Source organism: Doryrhamphus excisus, linkage group LG20, assembly GCF_037039965.1.
Source record: "Doryrhamphus excisus strain RoL-2023G ecotype Guam linkage group LG20, RoL_Dexc_Guam_v1.1, whole genome shotgun sequence".
NCBI lineage: Eukaryota > Metazoa > Chordata > Actinopteri > Syngnathiformes > Syngnathidae > Doryrhamphus > Doryrhamphus excisus.
The window spans coordinates 5,394,038-5,411,711 of NC_136376.1; the positions used below are offsets into that span (position 1 = coordinate 5,394,038).

A 17,674-nucleotide genomic window follows, 5' to 3' on the forward strand; every position below is an offset into this window, starting at 1 on the left:
ATGTAGGTGTGAAATAGAAGATATTTTTAAAGACCTATTTTCCTCCCGCACAAACATATCCCGCCTGTGATGACAAGCCCATCTCTTTATTTTTAGTCGGCTGAATTTTTGATAGCGTTTGCTGCTGCATCCTTCCCAGCCTGCCTCTTCTTCTGATACGCCAGATACGGCATGTAAAAAAAAAAAAAGGAAAAAAATGATCCATATGAATAATGAATAATATGAGAATAGAGATTTTTTTTTTAAAGATGGACTACATTAACAATAGTTGTTTTTGTTTTCGAATGATCATTAGTGTCCATGTAACTCATTACACCCTACATGAAGAACAGCATAACATCCCTAATTATTGCTTTCATTTATTAATGAATGGCCATAAAATATATACATACCTATAGGCCTGTCACGATAAACAAATTTTGCTGATGTGCTAGGAATTATCATCAATAAACGACTTTATCGACAATATTTTTTTTGACCATTAATTCTCACAAGGTGTAATTCACATTTAAACCACTAGATAGTAAAATTATCATCGATAAACGATTTTATCGACAAATATTTTTGGACCATTAATTGTCACGAGGTGTAATTCACATTTAAACCACTAGATAGTAAAATTATCATCGATAAACGACTTTATCGACAAATATTTTTGGACCATTAATTGTCATGAGGTGTAATTCACATTTAAACCACTAGATAGTACTCAAGTTTAGTGTTAAGTGTAGTTGTGTGAGTTATTAGTTGCATGCATGTACTATGTTTCGGCAACGTAGCTAGCGACACCGTCTGTGAGCGCGCATTTTTTTTTCTCCCAGTTTTCCACCCCCCCCCCCAAGTTACCGTGTTAATTCTGTTTGAAACCAAAACATTTTTTTATCGTTCGATGAAATGGATTTATCAATTATCGTGACAAGACTTCATAAATAAAGACTTTATAAAATATATACATTCATATAGGCCTGTCATGATAAACACATTTTGCTGATGTGCTACGAATTATCGTCGATAAACGACTTTATCGGCAATATTTTTTTGGACCATTAATTGTCACGAGGTGTAATTCACATTTAAACCACTAGATAGTACTCAAGTTTAGTGTAGCTGTGTGAGAAATTAGTTGCCTGCATGTAACGTTTCGGCAACTGTTATTTTTTTTTGACACTTTTACATTTTTTCCACCCCCCCAGTTACCGTGTTCATTCTGTTTGAAACCAAAAAAATTGTTATCGTTCGATGAAATGCATTTATGAATTATCGTACTTTTAAATACTTCATATTTATTGGAGCTCTTTTAAATACTTCATATTTAAAAGAGCTCTAATTTTCTGAAAAAAAATTTATAATGTAAGCCATGAAATTCACCACAAATTGTTTGCTTATTTGTAGACATGTTTTTTTTTTTATTATTAAGTGGACAGAATAAAATACCTTTCGATTGATAACAATGGTATTTTAATCTTAATGATAAAACCTTCATTTAAAAAATAATTTGCATTTTCATATACAGTGGTTGTGAATATATTTGGGCATTTTGAAAAAAAAATTATGCATGGAGATTGTATTTATTATGATTTTTTTAAATATATATATATATATATTGTAGTATTTAAAACCAGAAGGTGATGTCCAATGGAAATGAATGCACACAATATGTTGGCATATTTCCTCCGAATGTACATAGAACCCACCAAAAAGTGGCCCCTCTGCTTTGCAAACATATTAGGTTTTTCTATTTTTTTTTACAATAAAGCCTGCATGCAAACCAGTGGTACAAAAATGTAAATAATTAACCTTCAACCCCAGACGCTCTACCAAAAAAAACCCAAAGAACTTCCATTTGTATTCTGCAGTGATATTATTGTGTAAATGAAATATAATAATATAGAAATGGTTGTAGTGTCTGGTTATGCATGGTTTTCATGCTATGTGAAAGTTTTAAGTGTCACGCTAGCTTAAAGCGTACCCCGTTTCTCATCAAGCATCCCCCCCCCCCTCCCGCCGTTCATCACAGTAACTGCTTTTGCCGGAAGACGTCTGCGGAGTTTGCTGTTGTATAATTCATAACGAGCCTTCAACGGCGCCGTAATAAAAGAGCGTACATCACTCGCTCGCTTGCTCCCTCGCTCGCTCGCTCGGGCTGGCGGTGCAACTCTCGTCTGTCCTCTTTTGCAGCCTACGCCGAAATAACGCAAAAAGAGACGCCTCGCTTAAATCAAACAGGCAGCATCTGCAAGCTGAGGCGCGATATACTTTGTGTGACATGCAAGGAATCGAACACCAACGTTGGAGTCATGCCGTTTTCAAACCTCGCTGTTTTTCCCGTTAAGTGGATTTAGTATCTACAAATTAACGGCTGGCGAGTGTTACCCCGGAGCTTCCGTCTCGGCTTCTCGGCGTGACGCCCGCCATCGAGGCCGGTCGAGTGTCGCCTTCGCGTGCGGGGGGGGCCTCAGCTATCCGCGTAATCTGGACATTTACCGGATGCCAGCTGAGCTTACAGCAAAATGTCGCCGGATGCTTCCTGTTAACTCTCAAGAGAAGATGTCCTCCTTGTTGTCCACTTCCGGCGACGCGGGTCTGGAGATGTCAAAGAGATGCTGCGGCGAGCTGGCGGCGGTGGGCGTCCTCGCTTTGAGGAGCTGAAGTGCCTCGTTGAGCTGCGCCTCCAGACCGGACATTCGAACGTTCAGGTTTTTCAGGTCATCCTTCAGTTCCAGTTTGAGTTCCTGAAGCGACGCTTGGAGCGTTTGTTCCGGGATCGGGTAGAAAGAGCGTCTGGTCTCCGGGGGCTGGACGGGGCTTCGGTCCTGTGGGGTCAAACGGAAGTCACTGACTTTGTCCAGGCGGAGATCGCTCTTGGTGATGCCGCTGTCACACGAGTCCGTCTTCTTCAGGGACATCTGGGATTCATGACCTTTGGTCCGCTCGGGCAAAGTCTCCATGGATTCCGCTTTGGACACCGTCTTCCAGTTGTCGGGTTTGGCCATGGACTCTTTGAAGCGCCCCCAGCCTTTAACCACTTTGCCCGACTCCGCCGCCCGACCCCCCACCAGGGAGACGGGAACCTGCAGCTTCAATTTATCGGCGGGAGCGCCGCCGGGGGGTGATGACGACGACGACGGTGCCGCCGCCGATGACGACGACGGCGTGGCCGGGCTTTCCGTTACCGTGACGATACTGGTGGTGATGATGGCCGTTTTAGGAACATCCACGTACACGGGTCCCTTTTCGACGTCGTGCTCCTCGCATGGTTTCTCCGTGGCGGTACGAGCCTCCCTCTGCTGCCGGAAACGCTGGAAGAGCTTCCGTACCGGGTGATCTGGCGGTAAATTCAGAGGGGCTTCGTTTTTCCGTCTCTGACGCTCTTCCTCCTCCCGTTTCACGTCGCTGATTTTTCGGAAGACCATCTGAATGGAGAAGGGAGCGAGCGTACAAAAAGGAAACGTTTGTTGTTGGCTCATTACCAGGAAATAAACGACTTCAGTTAGCAGCTACAGTGGGAATTACGTATTCCATCCCAAACAGGCGAAGACAGCTGGGATAGGCTCCAGCACCCCCGTGACCCATGTGAGGATAAGCGGTAGAAAATGAATGAATGAATCCCAAACGGGAAGAATTCCGTCTGCACACAAATGATGGTGATAAAGAGACCACTGCTGATGCCATAATTGGGAAAGTCACCCTCCGTGGAAGTCAGGAGGATTCCGAGGTGAGGGACCAGCCGGTTAATGATCTCATAAGAGAGCCGAGACCAAAACCACCAAGATGTAGAACCATTTGTTGTAGTCAGTGAACATAACATACCCAAAAACGGACAAGGCAGTAAAGCACATTAGCATCCTGGAGTGACCCTCAAAATTCAAAGAGTATCTGTAAAATGGAGTGGACCACAATGTCTCCTGAGATGTGTGCGATCCTGGTGATCGATAAGAAATGTCTCACCAAAAAAAAAAAAAGGATTGTCACTCAACTACATTTGTCCAAGTGCCAGGATTTTTCATAGCGGACATCGTCAGGGCCGGATGGCGTCCTAACATACGATGGATGTTACTTGGTTACTATTTGATTTATTTTGGATGTTAGCAACCCACTAAAGTCCATTAGTCCTTGGTCTTGCATCTTCTTGGGGGTCCAATGAATGATGGATGTGTCTCTAGAATTCTTCACTGTTCAGCAAAACATATTAGCCACGTTTAGTTTTTCCTTTTTCCGAATAGAATCTTTTTGAATTATTCATTCATTCATTTTCTACCGCTTTTCCTCAGGAGGGTCGCGGGGGTGCTGGAGCCTATCCCAGCTGTCTTGGGGCGAGAGGCGGGGTACACCCTGGACTGGTCGCCATATAGACAAACAACCATTCACACTCACATTCATACCTATGGACAATTTGGAGTCGCCAATTAACCTAGCATGTTTTTGGATTGTGGGAGGAAACCGGAGTACCCGGAGAAAACCCACGCATGCACGGGGAGAACATGCAAACTCCACACAGAGATGGCCGAGGGTGGAATTGAACCCTGGTCTCCTAGCTGTGAGGTCTGCGCGCTAACCACTCGACCGCCGTGCCGCCCATAGGTTACTAGTTGATAGGTTTATTTTGGATGTTAGCAACCCACTAACATCCAAAGTCCTTGGTCTTGGTCATGGGGGTCCAATGAATGACCGGATGTGTCTCTAGAATTCTTGATTCTAGAGACAAAATATATTAGCCACGTTTACATTAGTTTTTCTTTTTTCCAAACGGAATCTTTTCGAATGACTTTTCCGAACACAATGGTATACATGGAAAGGAATATTCCAATCTCCTGTCTACATGCGCCATTATAATCAACCAGAATAGTCAATGGGGCATACGCAGTAAAGAGTAAACATCAACATCACGTGATACCGACTTCCTCGAGTTTTCTTTCACTTGTTGGAATAACTCCGTATTGCCAGTTTTCTGTTCGTCCAGTCTTGAAATTTAGTTTGGATCAAAAACTCCGCTGCAGTCCAGTGCCGATTGCTCGCCTCCATTTTTAAAACTGTCTGGAAAAACCTCTGGAGCTGCGTGTTACGTCACAGGAAAAGATAAAATTCAATCTTGCTAATATTTTATAATTAAACTCGGGACATGTTTTATATAGATACTATGTATTTTCTTTTTTAATAAAACTGGACTTGTGAATGGCGTATAGAAGGGTTTAGATTCTGTTCCACAGATGGCGCTAATGCACACCGAAAGCTGCTTGCCAACCGCCAATAAACAACAGAAGAAGAAAAACACCACGAAGAAGAACGCACCCTGACAACTTTCCGTTTGAGCAGGTACGAGATACCTCAATCGGATTGGGGAAAGGAATATTCCATCCCTGGGAATCCGATTATATGTTCATTCGGATTGGGACTTTTCTTTCGGAATGAGGCGTATACAAAGGAATGCAATTGGTCCATGTATACATGGCTGATAAGAAGCCTTTATGAGCGATCTAGATCCGTAGCAACAGGGACCTAAAGACGAGTAAAAGTGGATAAGCCATCTAAAATGTTTCATTCCTCCCTGGAGTCGTTCCACTTATCACGCCGAACACGACACGGAATAGAAAAAAAAAAAAAAGGTGTGAAACCCGAACCGCTTTCCTTGTCAGTCTCGCTACTTGAACCGCTCGACCATCAAGTGTATCGACCTCGGGATTTCACCGTTTGGCAAATACAAGCTCAGCTGAATATGGCGGCGCTTATTCAATCAGGCTCGGGATTTCCCAGCAGTGTGCTGCGGTGCGGCGCCGCCGCGGCCAACAGTTATTTCGCGGGCGCGGCAGATGAGATTGCCTCTTCATAGGCCGGCAATTCAATCTCAGTCGCGCTCTCATGGGCAGGGTGACCTTAATATGAATGAGGTAATGATTGGTCGCTACTGTGCTTCTGTACCATTCAGAGTGATGGGGGGGGGTAATATACGGAGCCAATTTCATGCAACTGCCCGTCTGCACGTTTAACGTCTACCGTTTGTTTCGAACTCAACATACGCCGGACACTTGGCGGGGTCACTCACCCTTTTCCTCAGGTTGTACGTGAGCAGCAGATTGCGGGAGAAGTGATTGGAGAAGGCCGTGTAGAACTCCAGCACCTTCTGCAGGGCGTCGCGTTTGATGACGTGGAGGTCGCAGTAGGTCAGAGCTCGGACGTTGGCGCACGCCTGAGCGAGCGTCACCTCCTTCCAGAAGACGTCGCCGAATACGTCCCCTTTTCCTGCATGGGGGAAGACGTTAAAACAAGCCCTCAGTGGGACACGGGAGCAGGAGTTTGCAACTGATTTTCTTTTCACGGCAGAAATCTTCCATCCACCCCCCCCCCCCTTTTTATTCTTCCAGCATCTCCAGGGAACGAGATGTTCCTTCTTGCAGGGTTTCATTATACTGTATGTTGTCTTGTGTTCTGCAGCGCCATTAGGCTAATGAGATTTTGATCCACAGTAGTAACCTGTTTATCACTGGAGGCTAGGCCGGGGGGGTCCGCACTATCTGCCTGACAGGGTATTGACTTTTCCCAAAGACCCCTAGAGAAGCTTATTGGAAACACACCACGGCAAGAACGCCTCACTGCTGCACTACAACACGGCGATCCGTTACTGGCTGAATCAATCATTTGGGGCAGGGTCGGGGGGGGGTTGATGAAGTTTTAACCTGCTAACAGACTGCTGGGACTGAGGCCAGACGATGAAAGCAAAGGAGCGGAAAATGATGAATGAAGGCACAGCCCGGGTTCACATGTACTTGTATGAACGTACATTCATGCTTTTCCAAGTACTGGAAGTACTTCACTTGGGTTTCACGTGGAGAAGAAAAGGACAGAGTGTGTCTTCAAACCAACAGTGTGGAAGATTCCTGACGAGCTACAGTGTTGACTTTATGGCTCAGAAAACAACAAGCTGCTCGGATTTTGGGAACATCCAAATTGGTGCTTAAGGAAGAAGCAAAAAAAAAAAAAAACGGGACTACAAAAGTTTTTGATGTGTTTTCTACTTTTTGGCATCTGGGTCTCTTTCAGTACGACTGAAACAAAACTATATGGTTTCATACTAAAAGGTCCTTCGTTATGCAAATCACTTTTTAACTTATTTGCTGCCAAAGATGTATTTATACATATTTTTCAACCCAGCCGCTCACTCCCAAAGACATATATATATTTTCTATGTTTCATTTTCCTGCTTGAGGCAAAAAGAGGTAATGATGCAACTCCACAATAGAAGAGATTCATGTTCAGTGCGGTTTTAAGCTGGAAAAATAGCCACAAGGCTTTGACGAGATTACACATTAAGAGGAAAATGCGTGCAGTTCAGATCCAAATGTTAAAATCGTAAATAGTTCATAGTGTTATATTTATAAATACATGGTTATTGTCAGGCTGCAAGGCGGTCGAGTGGTTAGCGCGCAGACCTCACAGCTAGGAGACCCGAGAGTTCAATCCAATCCTCGGCCATCTCTGTGTGGAGTTTGCATGTTTTCTCCAGGTACTCCGGTTTCCTCCCACATTCCAAAAACATGCTAGGTTAATTGGCCACTCCAAATTGTCCATAGGTATGAATGTGAGTGTGAATGGTTGTTTGTCTATATGTGCCCTGTGATTGGCTGTCCACCAGTCCAGGGTGTACCCCGCAAGAAGACAGCTCGCCTGAAGACAGCTGGGATAGGCTCCAGCACCACCCGCGACCCTCGTAAAAGTAATGTTAGCACTTTAGCACACTTTTTGTCCATTTGTCCATGAGTATGTTTTCAAGAAAATATTCAGTTTTGCTATTACTATTTTAAAAGGAAATGGTAGTAAATGAAGGCATACTGTAAATGAGAAAAATCATTCGTTTGACCCAAACTTTGTGATGGGAGTAAATCCACTCATCTAATTTCCATTATGACATCACCAGGCACAGAAATGGTCAGCCATGTCTCCACCATATCAAACAAGCTCATCCAAATCATCCACTTTTCATACTCTTGTCATGCAAACCCAGACATCACCATCCTCATTTACAGCATTTCCAAGTCCGACTGACCTAGAATGGCCACCACTTCGTCATCCTGAATGACCTCCAGCGACCCCGACACCACGAAACACAGACTGTCCACGCTTTCTCCAGCGTGGTAGATCAGGTCCCCGGGTGCGCAGTGGATGGTCTGGAACTCCATGGCCAGCGCCCGCAGACAGCCGTCGCTGGCCAGTCGGAAGGCCGGGTGCTCTTTGAACACCTTCCGGTTGAGATGGACGCAGATGTCTGCTCTCATGTCCTTGGGGCAAATCTGCAGCACCTGGGGCAAAAAAAAAAAAAAAAAACAGGAGATTGTGAAAATATTCACAGTATGTAAAACCACATCATGGCGCTGTCTAACAAGGAAAGTGAATTCTCCGTAAGTCCACGATAGGACTGCAATGCAAACACCTGCTGAGCGCCTGCGTTGTTGAAGTCCGCCGAAGCAACAGGACGCCAGGCAGTCACAGCACGCTCTGCCTTTTAAAAAGTGATCTCTTTGAAGATGAATGTCAAAGAAGGACTTTAGAGGCCATTTTTAGATCCTTTAGTTGGGAGTATCCATGGAAGACCACATCCAACCGCTTCATTATTAGACACGACATCTCACAATTTTTGTCTAACATGAAGTGAACTTGAAGTGAACAAGTAAAGCAAAGGTTCAGCTGCTTGTGTTTTTAGTTAAACCAAAAGGTTTGCTAAAAAAATGAATTTTGAATGAATCACTTCTGGACACCCAAAAATATATTTTATAGAAATTCTAGCTTTTCATACAGAAAACAAGGCAAAAGACTTATAAATGAACAATGGATGTTGCAGGGCTGCACGGCGTGCGAGTGGTTAAGCACACAGGCCACACAGCTGGGAGACTGGAGTTCGATCCCACCCTCGTCCATCTCTGTGTGGAGTTTGCATGTTCTCCCCGTGCATGCGTGGGTTTTTTTCCGGGTACTCCGGTTTCCTCCCACATTCCAAAAACATGCTAGGTTAATTGGCGACTCCAAATTGTCCATAGGTATGAATGTGAGTGTGAATGGTTGTTTGTCTATATGTGCCCTGTGATTGGCTGGCGACCAGTTGCTTGTGGTTGCTTGTGGTTGATGCAAACTCTCTTTGGCCCCATGGCAGGTTATTTCGCAGAGTTGTTACATGCAAAAATGAGGTCATGTACGTTAACCAAGGCAAATTTTTAAATAAAAATCAAACCTTATGAAACTTAAGGAGCATGAAAACCAAGGTTTGACTGGAGCTTGGAGGTCCAAACAAAACAAACATGGCTGTGTGATAACTGTGATAATGCAGCTTTTGTTTGGTTTGAGTGCACACGGGATGGACATTTGATGAAATACACATGAAATAATGATCAGTATTTAATTGGCGTCTTCCCCTTTAGACCTCAAACAGACCAGAATCAACAGCGCCTCTGCACCTGAATTCTTGAAAAGGAGACATACCCTCTGCGGGGTATTATTTCTTTCTTTATAAAGAAGGCGTGGCTACATACCTTTTCGGTGTCGATCCCCCGCGACATGGACCAGGTGGACGCAATGTAGTCCATGACCCTTTCGCTCAGGCCCTTGGGTACCTGGTAGAGCTTGAGGAAGTCCCGCACGCTGTTGAGCATCTCGTGGTAGCGGTTGGTGTTGGCGTACATTTGCTGGAAGATGGTGGTCACATTACCGAAGATGGTGGCGTAGAGGAGCGCTGGGTGGGGAAAAAAAAAAGGAGCAGGAGACGAGTTTAATCAGAGTGTGAAGTTGACAAGATTTTTTTTTTTTTTTTTTTTAATTCTGCCATCGGGGGACCCGGGAGATAGCGAAACGGAAACATGAGTTGGTCTTTGAGGCAGTTGGGGTTGTAGAAGCGGTCTAACAGCTGGAGTGTGTGTGTGGATCAAAGCTATCAGCTGTCTGCTGTGTGTGATTGTGTGTGTGTGTGATTGTGTGTGTGTGTGAGTGAGTAGTGTTTTCTTGGCAAAGGAGGCCTAATTAGCCCTTCTGTAAAAGGTCAGCGAGGGAACATGCCAGGCGCACATTTCAATTATCCTCAGATGATGATGACAGTAACCTGTGTTTGTTTATGTTGCGGCGAACAATCAAAGTGCAAAAAACACGGTGCGGGGGGAATAATGCTAATTAAAAAGCACTCCCAACTCCCCGAGGAAGACCTCAAACTCTCATCCTTTCACTGTGCTGCTGCAGCCGTCTTATCAGGCCATCAGGAGCACAAAAGGCTGCTTGTTCTCCATTTGCAGACATCTTAGCAAGTAGCGGATCGGGAGAGTTGTGTTTTTTTGTTGTGTTTTTTTTAAATAACAGTATTCACAGTTGTGGCTGTAGGCAATCTCCTCATCCTAATGTATGTATATTTTTTATTAACACAAGATTTAAAGTACAATGAGTGGTCAGAATCGAGTAGCTTTAAAATGTCACATTGCATGACTCAGCCGCAGCCAATTAGACTTAATTACTGCAAAAATGAGCAATCGACTATCATGATCTCCACACATTTGGCATAATTATGTGACTCAGCTGTTATTATGAACCATATAAACCAAAGTAGACATGTTTTTTTTCTTTCAATTTTCCCAAATAATGTTAAAAGGTGATCCTTGCCATAAATGCTTCAATGAAAGCCTCTATTCAAAGGGCTCTATTTAGTGCCTGATCAAAAACATTGGCCTTAACATACACAACAAGTTTTAAACTCCCCAAGATGGCAGTAGCTGCATTTGAAGCATGATGAGTGGTCAGCATCCGGGAGCTGTATCTAACTCTGCGTTACTAATGCTGACGAAGCAGTTTGATGCCATTGGTTCTCTTGCTGCTGTGTTGTCCAATGCAGCAGTTTGCTCGTTTATTGCAGGGGATAGGTTCCCAAAATAATGAAATCCGCAAAGTAGGCAACATTTTTTGTTTGCAATTATTAAATACACTTCAAGGCAAACATTTCTCTCTTGTTTAAACACTTTCAAAGTACAAATTTCATAATTTAAATTATTCAGTGACTCATGTATTGATGCGCCTCGTGCCGGTGCCGTTCAACTGTAGCGTTTTTGTATCCTTGTTAAGACTTTTGTAGTATTTTACTCTATTCCATAGTATTCCATAATGGCGCCCTGGCAATCATACAACTATACACTATGAAATTTGCTTGCTTGTTTTTTCAAAAGAAAAAAACAGGGCAGTGCCGCACAAAGAGGACTGATTGACACATCCTCTACTAGTAGCAGCGGGGAATTCAGTCACAAACAGATACAACAGAGCAAAATTGCACGGACAAAATCCCTGCGAATCCACAAAAGGTGAACCGTGATGTAGCGAGGCAACGCTGTCCACTTAAAACGTGGCCCTGTGGTCAAAGAGAGCGACGGTTTTCCCTTCCTCTTTCTCCACATCATTGTACATGATGAGTTTTCAAATGCCAGAGATACCTGCCTTCGCTCCATTATTGTTTGCTTCCAAAGAAAGGTCACATCTCCTTGTTGAGCTACGGACGTTTTCAATGATATCAGCATGGCTGCCGATGGATAACGGCCTCATCTGCCACCGCCGCTCGCCAATCCATCGGCGGGCTCGTTTGAAGGTATAGTTGAAAGAGTTAGTTGTCAGAGACTCCAGCCCCAAGCCAAGAGTTGCTATAGCAACAAGACATATGTATAGAACCCCTCCCAATCCCCCGATCCCTCCTCACACTATGATCTTCTGCTGGCAGCACCGATCCAGAGCCGACGGTAAAAATAGAACCGTATCGGGGCATCCATATTTCATAAAGCAGAGCAATGGATGACAGTAAATTGCATCTCTTAGTACAGTTGCATCCTCCCGAGGCTGTCGAGGCTATCTTTTTTTTTCCCCTCTTTTTTTAAATTACACTTTAATACGATGATTTCTGTTTCATAATGAAAAATTTAGGCGTTGACAAGTGTGCAGATGAGTTTTTCTGGTTCACCTCCTCTCCAGGGATCATGAAGAGAAGCCAAAAGGCAGAGGTGGCAGCGTTGGAGGAGGGAGGGAGGGAGGGAGGGGGGGCGGTTAGGGGATAATCGGGCTCTCGTCACAGGGTTGAAAAGTGTGGCGGAGGTGCGATGAATTGATCGGCCCACGTGTCGCTTGATGGCAGGGAGGTGGTGGCTCTCGCCGCGCGGTCACACATAATGGAATCACGACACTCGGCATCCACACAGGCGGAAAAGACACAGCATGAATGTTTCATGTGACACGCTGGGAAAGTTGGCCTCCTTCTCAGCAGTAAAGACCTTTACGCGTTTCCATCACTGCTAAAATGCCTTAACGCAACCCGGCAGCGGTATTTAGGTCTGAACATCAATTCATTATATGGAGGGGTGGGGGGGGGCTTTTGGAGTAAAGCGATGGGGAAATTCTCTTTGTGATTGTTTTGAACTCCTGTTTTGATGCATCGGTGTATATACTAGCTGAGACTGAATCAACAGCACATTAGTGTCTTTATACATTTCACCCAAATTCACCCAAAGATGATTCATTCATTCATTTTCTACCGCTTTTCCTCACGAGGGTTGTGGCGGTTGCTGGAGCCTATCCCAGCTGTCTTCGGGTGAGAGGCGGGGTACACCCTGGACTGGTGGCCAGCCAATCACAGGGCACATATAGACAAACAACCATTCACACTCACATTCATACCTATGGACAATTTGGAGTCGCTAATTAACCTAGCATGTTTTTGGAATGTGGGAGGAAACCGGAGTACACGGAGAAAACCCACGCATGCACGGGGAGAACATGCAAACTCCACACAGAGATGGCCGAGGGTGGAATTTAACCCTGGTCTCCTAGCTGTGAGGTCTGCACGCTAACCACTCGACTGCCGTGCCGCCCCCAAAGATGATTCTTACCTTAAATTAAATTAGGGGCTTCCGAACTGCAGTCCAAGGGATATATATATATATATATATATATATATATATATATATATATATATATATGCATATATGGGCATGTAGCACACACACAACAGTGAACAACTCTGTGTCTGTCTCCTTTTCTCAGTGTTGCAACAGTATCACACTTGAAGCACTTTTGTCCCTGCGCTGTCCAGCACTGCGGTGTGCTGATGAGGATGCATTCAAACACACTACGTAGCTATGAGCGTGCGGTGTATTCAGACACAGCATGTTTGCAATTTACATTTACATTCAATCAACCGCCAGGTCTCCCACAGGAGTGGGCCACAAAAAAAGGTAAAAAAAAAACATTATCTGCCCCAGCTTTAATTACAGCATTTATCTCTATGCTTGGCTGCATGTGGAATGAGTGGTTAGCAGCTAGAAGACCCGAGTTCAATCCCACCCTCGGCCATCTTTGTGTGGAGTTTGCATGTTCTCCCCGTGCATGTGTGGGTTTTCTCCGGGTACTCCGGTTTCCTCCCACATTCCAAAAACATGCTAGGTTAATTGGCGACTCCAAATTGTCCATAGGTATGAATGTGAGTGTGAATGGTTGTTTGTCTATAAGTGCCCTGTGATTGGCTGGCCACCAGTCCATGGTGTAGCAGTCATCTGGGATAGGCTCCAGCATACCAACGACCCTAGTGAGGATAAGCGGTAGAAAATGAAAGAAACAAAGAAAGAAAGTGTCAAAATATTAATAATCTTCATCATCTTTATGAGACCTGAGTTCGATTCCGCCCTCAGTCAACTCTGTGTGGAGTTTGCATGTTCTCCCCATGCATGCTTGGGTTTTCTCCGGGTACTCCGGTTTCCTCCCACATTCCAAAAACATGCTAGGTTAATTGGCGACTCCAAATTGTCCATAGGTATGAATGTGAGTGTGAATGGTTGTTTGTCTATATGTGCTCTGTGATTGGCTGGCCACCAGAAGACAGCTGGGATAGGCTCCAGCACCCACCTGCAACCTTTGTGAGGATAAGCGGTAGAAAATGAATGAATGTTGTGTGAATGTTTGAAAAGTTTGTGATGACTAAAGCTTGATATCAACTTTACACAGTGACTCTTAATGGTAAAATCCATGTATATGCGGGGGGAAGGGGGGGGGTGTATGTATGAAGGTGCTCAATCCAAATTAAGGTTTCTGGGCACTGCACTTATGTTTTTTCATATCCTATCATCGGCGTTTGTCTGGATTTATTACCCCCTTCAGGGTACCTTTACTTAACTCAGAGCCTCCACATGTTCTAAAAAAAGGCTCGGCTCCATCCCGCGCTCCTCGTTATTCGTTCAGATTGTCTGAATATTATTTTTTATGAGACGTTTTTATGAGAAGTGAGGTAAAAAAAAAAAAAGGTGCGAAAGGAGCGATGCAATGCATCACACTCGGTGAGTCTTAATAATTCAGCAGCGGTTTCAACGCGGCAGGCTGAGCTAATGAGCCCGATGAAGGCAAGAACAACAGAGCTGCTGGCTGTGCGACAGTGGAGGAGACCACGGCCATGATGGGAAGATGTCAGACAGGATGCAGTATTAAAGTATGACTGTCGTTTCACTCTTACACTGCTTTTTGGGGGGGGTCTTAGCAGTGACTCAAGGGGATGAGGAGGATTTGACACTAAATATTTCCTGTTAGCTACTGGAAATCTATCAGGAAACATACAAAAGTAATGGGACACTACCTACAGGAAGTGAAATTGTAAGAAGTATGAAGTTGTATGAATTGTGTAAACTAACTCCTCTACTCTAGCTAGATTCTCCATTGGTGTGTTGGTGTGTAAATAAAGTTTTCATGTTTAATGATGTTACTTATTTGTACGCAGCTGGACTACCTGATGAAACCCGACGCCTTTACAACGTGACTTGGTCGTGTAGAAGAGTCAGCAAGCAGTTTTCAATCACTGGTAGTCTCGTAAAAAAACATTAGATGTAACCGATGTTGTAAAAAACCGTAGTCCGTGGGTGGAATACATTAAAACAGACCGTTTTCGCAGCAAGCACGAAATCCATTTTGCACAGGTATCGGTACTGAATCGACATCAGCGATACCTGCCTGAATTTTACTCAGCATTGGATTGAAAACAAACCACTTCCCAACACGCAGGAGGTGCCACAAATGCCACTTACGTTCATGTAAAAAAAAAATGGAATTAAAAGACTCCAACGCTGCCTTTTAGAAGAACCCTGGCAGCTTCTTGGAATTGGATATTTTGCTGTGCTAATCAACTGTAAGGTTTGATTTTCCCAAACGTCGATGATCCGTGATTGAATTATTCACCTCCCCCTGTGGAGTCTGGCAGTGTGTGTTGTATCGTGTGTCTGCTGAAGGAGACAGCCACGAGGAAAGGAAGGGAAGACCGGGAAAAAAAAAAACACTCTCCACTCACATCCGATCATCATCATGGCCACCGCGAAGATCTTCTCTCCGTCGGTGGTCGGGGCGATGTTCCCAAAGCCGATGCTGGTGAGGCTGGTCATGGTGAAGTATAAGGAGGTGATGTAGACGGAGTCCTTGTTGGGGCCGCCCTCCCACTTTCCTGTGCCGCTGGCGTTGAAGCGGTACGGCGTGCCCACCGTCTCGGCCAGGATGTACAGCCAGCTGTCCATGCGCACGATGTTGGTTTCCTCATCGATGACCTCGTAGTCGCCGATGCTGTACCTGGAAACAACAGAAGGGTTAGTTGCGATGGGACAGTCTTGTGAAACGATGATAGCATCCGATATTTGTGGCGCCCCCTATGGGTTGTGTCGAAATGCTTTGGAAGACATCCTAGCATACATGTACGTAATACCGTAATTAATAATAATTAGTACACGTAATTAGTCCTACCGGTGCCGCGCATTGCTGATTTGCTTGGTTTAATCATAATAATAAAATTTACTAATTAAAATAACTTTAATTACCTAAATAAAATAATAAATAAAAATAAAAACTTTAAAAAGTGTGCAAAAAATGAATAAAAATGACTGTAAAAAGTGTAAAAAATACATAAAAATAAAATTTAATTAAATAAAAAAATTTATATAAAAAACTTTACTTAAATAAAATAATAAATGACATAAAAACCTTAAAGTGCGTAAAAAAATGAATAAAAATGACTGAAATAAAAGTGTAAAAAATACAATAACATAAAATAAAAATGTTTTTAATATAAAAAAAAAACTTTACCTACCTAAATAAAATAATAAATCAAAATAAAAACTTTAAAAAGTGAGTTAAAAATATGAATAAAAATGACTGAACTAAAATAAAAATGCCAATCAGATGTGACTGAGATCAGTTGAGATCCCTGCCATAGGGTGCTCTCATTTTCCTCACATGGCAGCGCAGTGGACCAGTGTTTAGCAGTGGCACTGTCACCTCACAGGTTCTGAGTTTAAAACTGTCAGGGATTAGCCATATAGTGAAACTGAAAATAACAAACAAATAAACACACTTAAAGTGACAGTACGTCTCTGCCACTCTTCGTTGTCATTCGAAGCGACGACGGTTTAACTTTTTTGCTGCTGCAGCATTTTCAGTGACCATGGCAACCGTCGTCACCACACTGGGGGAATCGACGCAGAGGCTATTTTTATTTGCTGTGCGGCCAGCGGCTTTTATTATTAGTCCTGTAAAAACATCGGCGTGCATCTTAAAGATGAGCGATGTGGATCACCAGCCAACGCGCCTGCGTGTACCGGACCCCCTGCGGATATGGTATAAGACTTCAGAGGCAACATGCATCTGCATGTGGAGGATGGGAAGCTAATTCTCAGGACACCAACTACAGAAAGCGGTCCTGGCTTTAAGGTACGGCGATGCACATGTTTCATATGTGAAAACAAGCACAGCTTTGAAAAAAAAAACAACTGCTAATTAGCGCACAAGGAGCTGAATCAGTGTCCTCGTTGTGGTAATTGGCTGATTACTAATTCATTTCGCACTTGAAATCAATCGACGTAGAGAAACGTACCAAATGCAGGCCAGCCAGTGAGCCGCCAGCCCGAAAACGCACACCAGCAGGACCAGCACCGCCGCGCCGTACTCGATGTAGTGGTCCAGCTTCCGGGCCACCCGACCCAGACGGAGGAGGCGCACCACTTTGAGGGAACTGAAGAGGCTGCTGATACCCTGAGAGGGAGTGGGAAACAAAGGTAACAATTCAATATGTCTGAAAAGGAGTAGGAAGAAGCAGAACTTATTTAATACTACCTATTTCTGACAGTTTTGTTCACTTCACTGCAATAAGCAGTACAACAAACAGGACTGCAGTATATCTTCTAAATTCCACTCATGTGTACCAAAGTACACATTATTATTAATGAGCCACATTATTAGAAATGACGCTAATTTGCTTTATGCCATAAAACACAAAGCTTACAAACATGACGACAATACAAAAGCATGGCGGCAACAACTGTACAAACATGATAAAAGGTGACAACACACACACGCAAACACACAAGCGTGTTATGACATTGATCGTAAAACACATGTGGACAATATACCGTGTGGCACATATGCCGACTCAGCATTTTCGAGAAACACCCACCTCCAGTGATTCAAACAGACATTCCCACTGTGCTTTGCAGCATGAGGGAGTCGTTGCCGGGCGCTACTGAGCGTGTGTGAGGCATATTGATTTTGCTAATGCGCTGCGGTCTGCAGCTCGTACAACTGCTGCGCTCGCTGTCACCCGATCCGATCTATCTGGCATCTGTCATGACATCTTCTCCTAAAATCACTCCCGGCGACA

At 44.1% G+C, this 17,674-nt stretch overlaps 1 protein-coding gene across 5 annotated transcripts in view; it reads right to left on the reverse strand.

Annotated features, from left to right (window-relative positions):
- Positions 1 to 257: 257 nt before the first annotated feature.
- The window catches only part of kcnh1a (potassium voltage-gated channel, subfamily H (eag-related), member 1a), a 37,206-nt gene continuing 19,789 nt past the window's right edge, over positions 258 to 17,674 (reverse strand). For 4 of the 5 annotated variants that reach the window (XM_058058147.2, XM_058058146.2, XM_058058145.2 and 1 more), the window contains 6 exons: positions 16,892 to 17,049; positions 15,323 to 15,594; positions 9,516 to 9,715; positions 8,039 to 8,291; positions 6,041 to 6,237; positions 258 to 3,413 (listed from right to left, as the gene is read on the reverse strand). In XM_058058147.2, coding sequence (XP_057914130.2) covers positions 2,538 to 3,413; positions 6,041 to 6,237; positions 8,039 to 8,291; positions 9,516 to 9,715; positions 15,323 to 15,594; positions 16,892 to 17,049 — 1,956 coding nt within the window. In that variant the 3' untranslated portion in view covers positions 258 to 2,537. The remainder of the gene's footprint in view (positions 3,414 to 6,040; positions 6,238 to 8,038; positions 8,292 to 9,515; positions 9,716 to 15,322; positions 15,595 to 16,891; positions 17,050 to 17,674) is intronic. The other variant, XM_058058148.2, reaches the window with a different exon arrangement.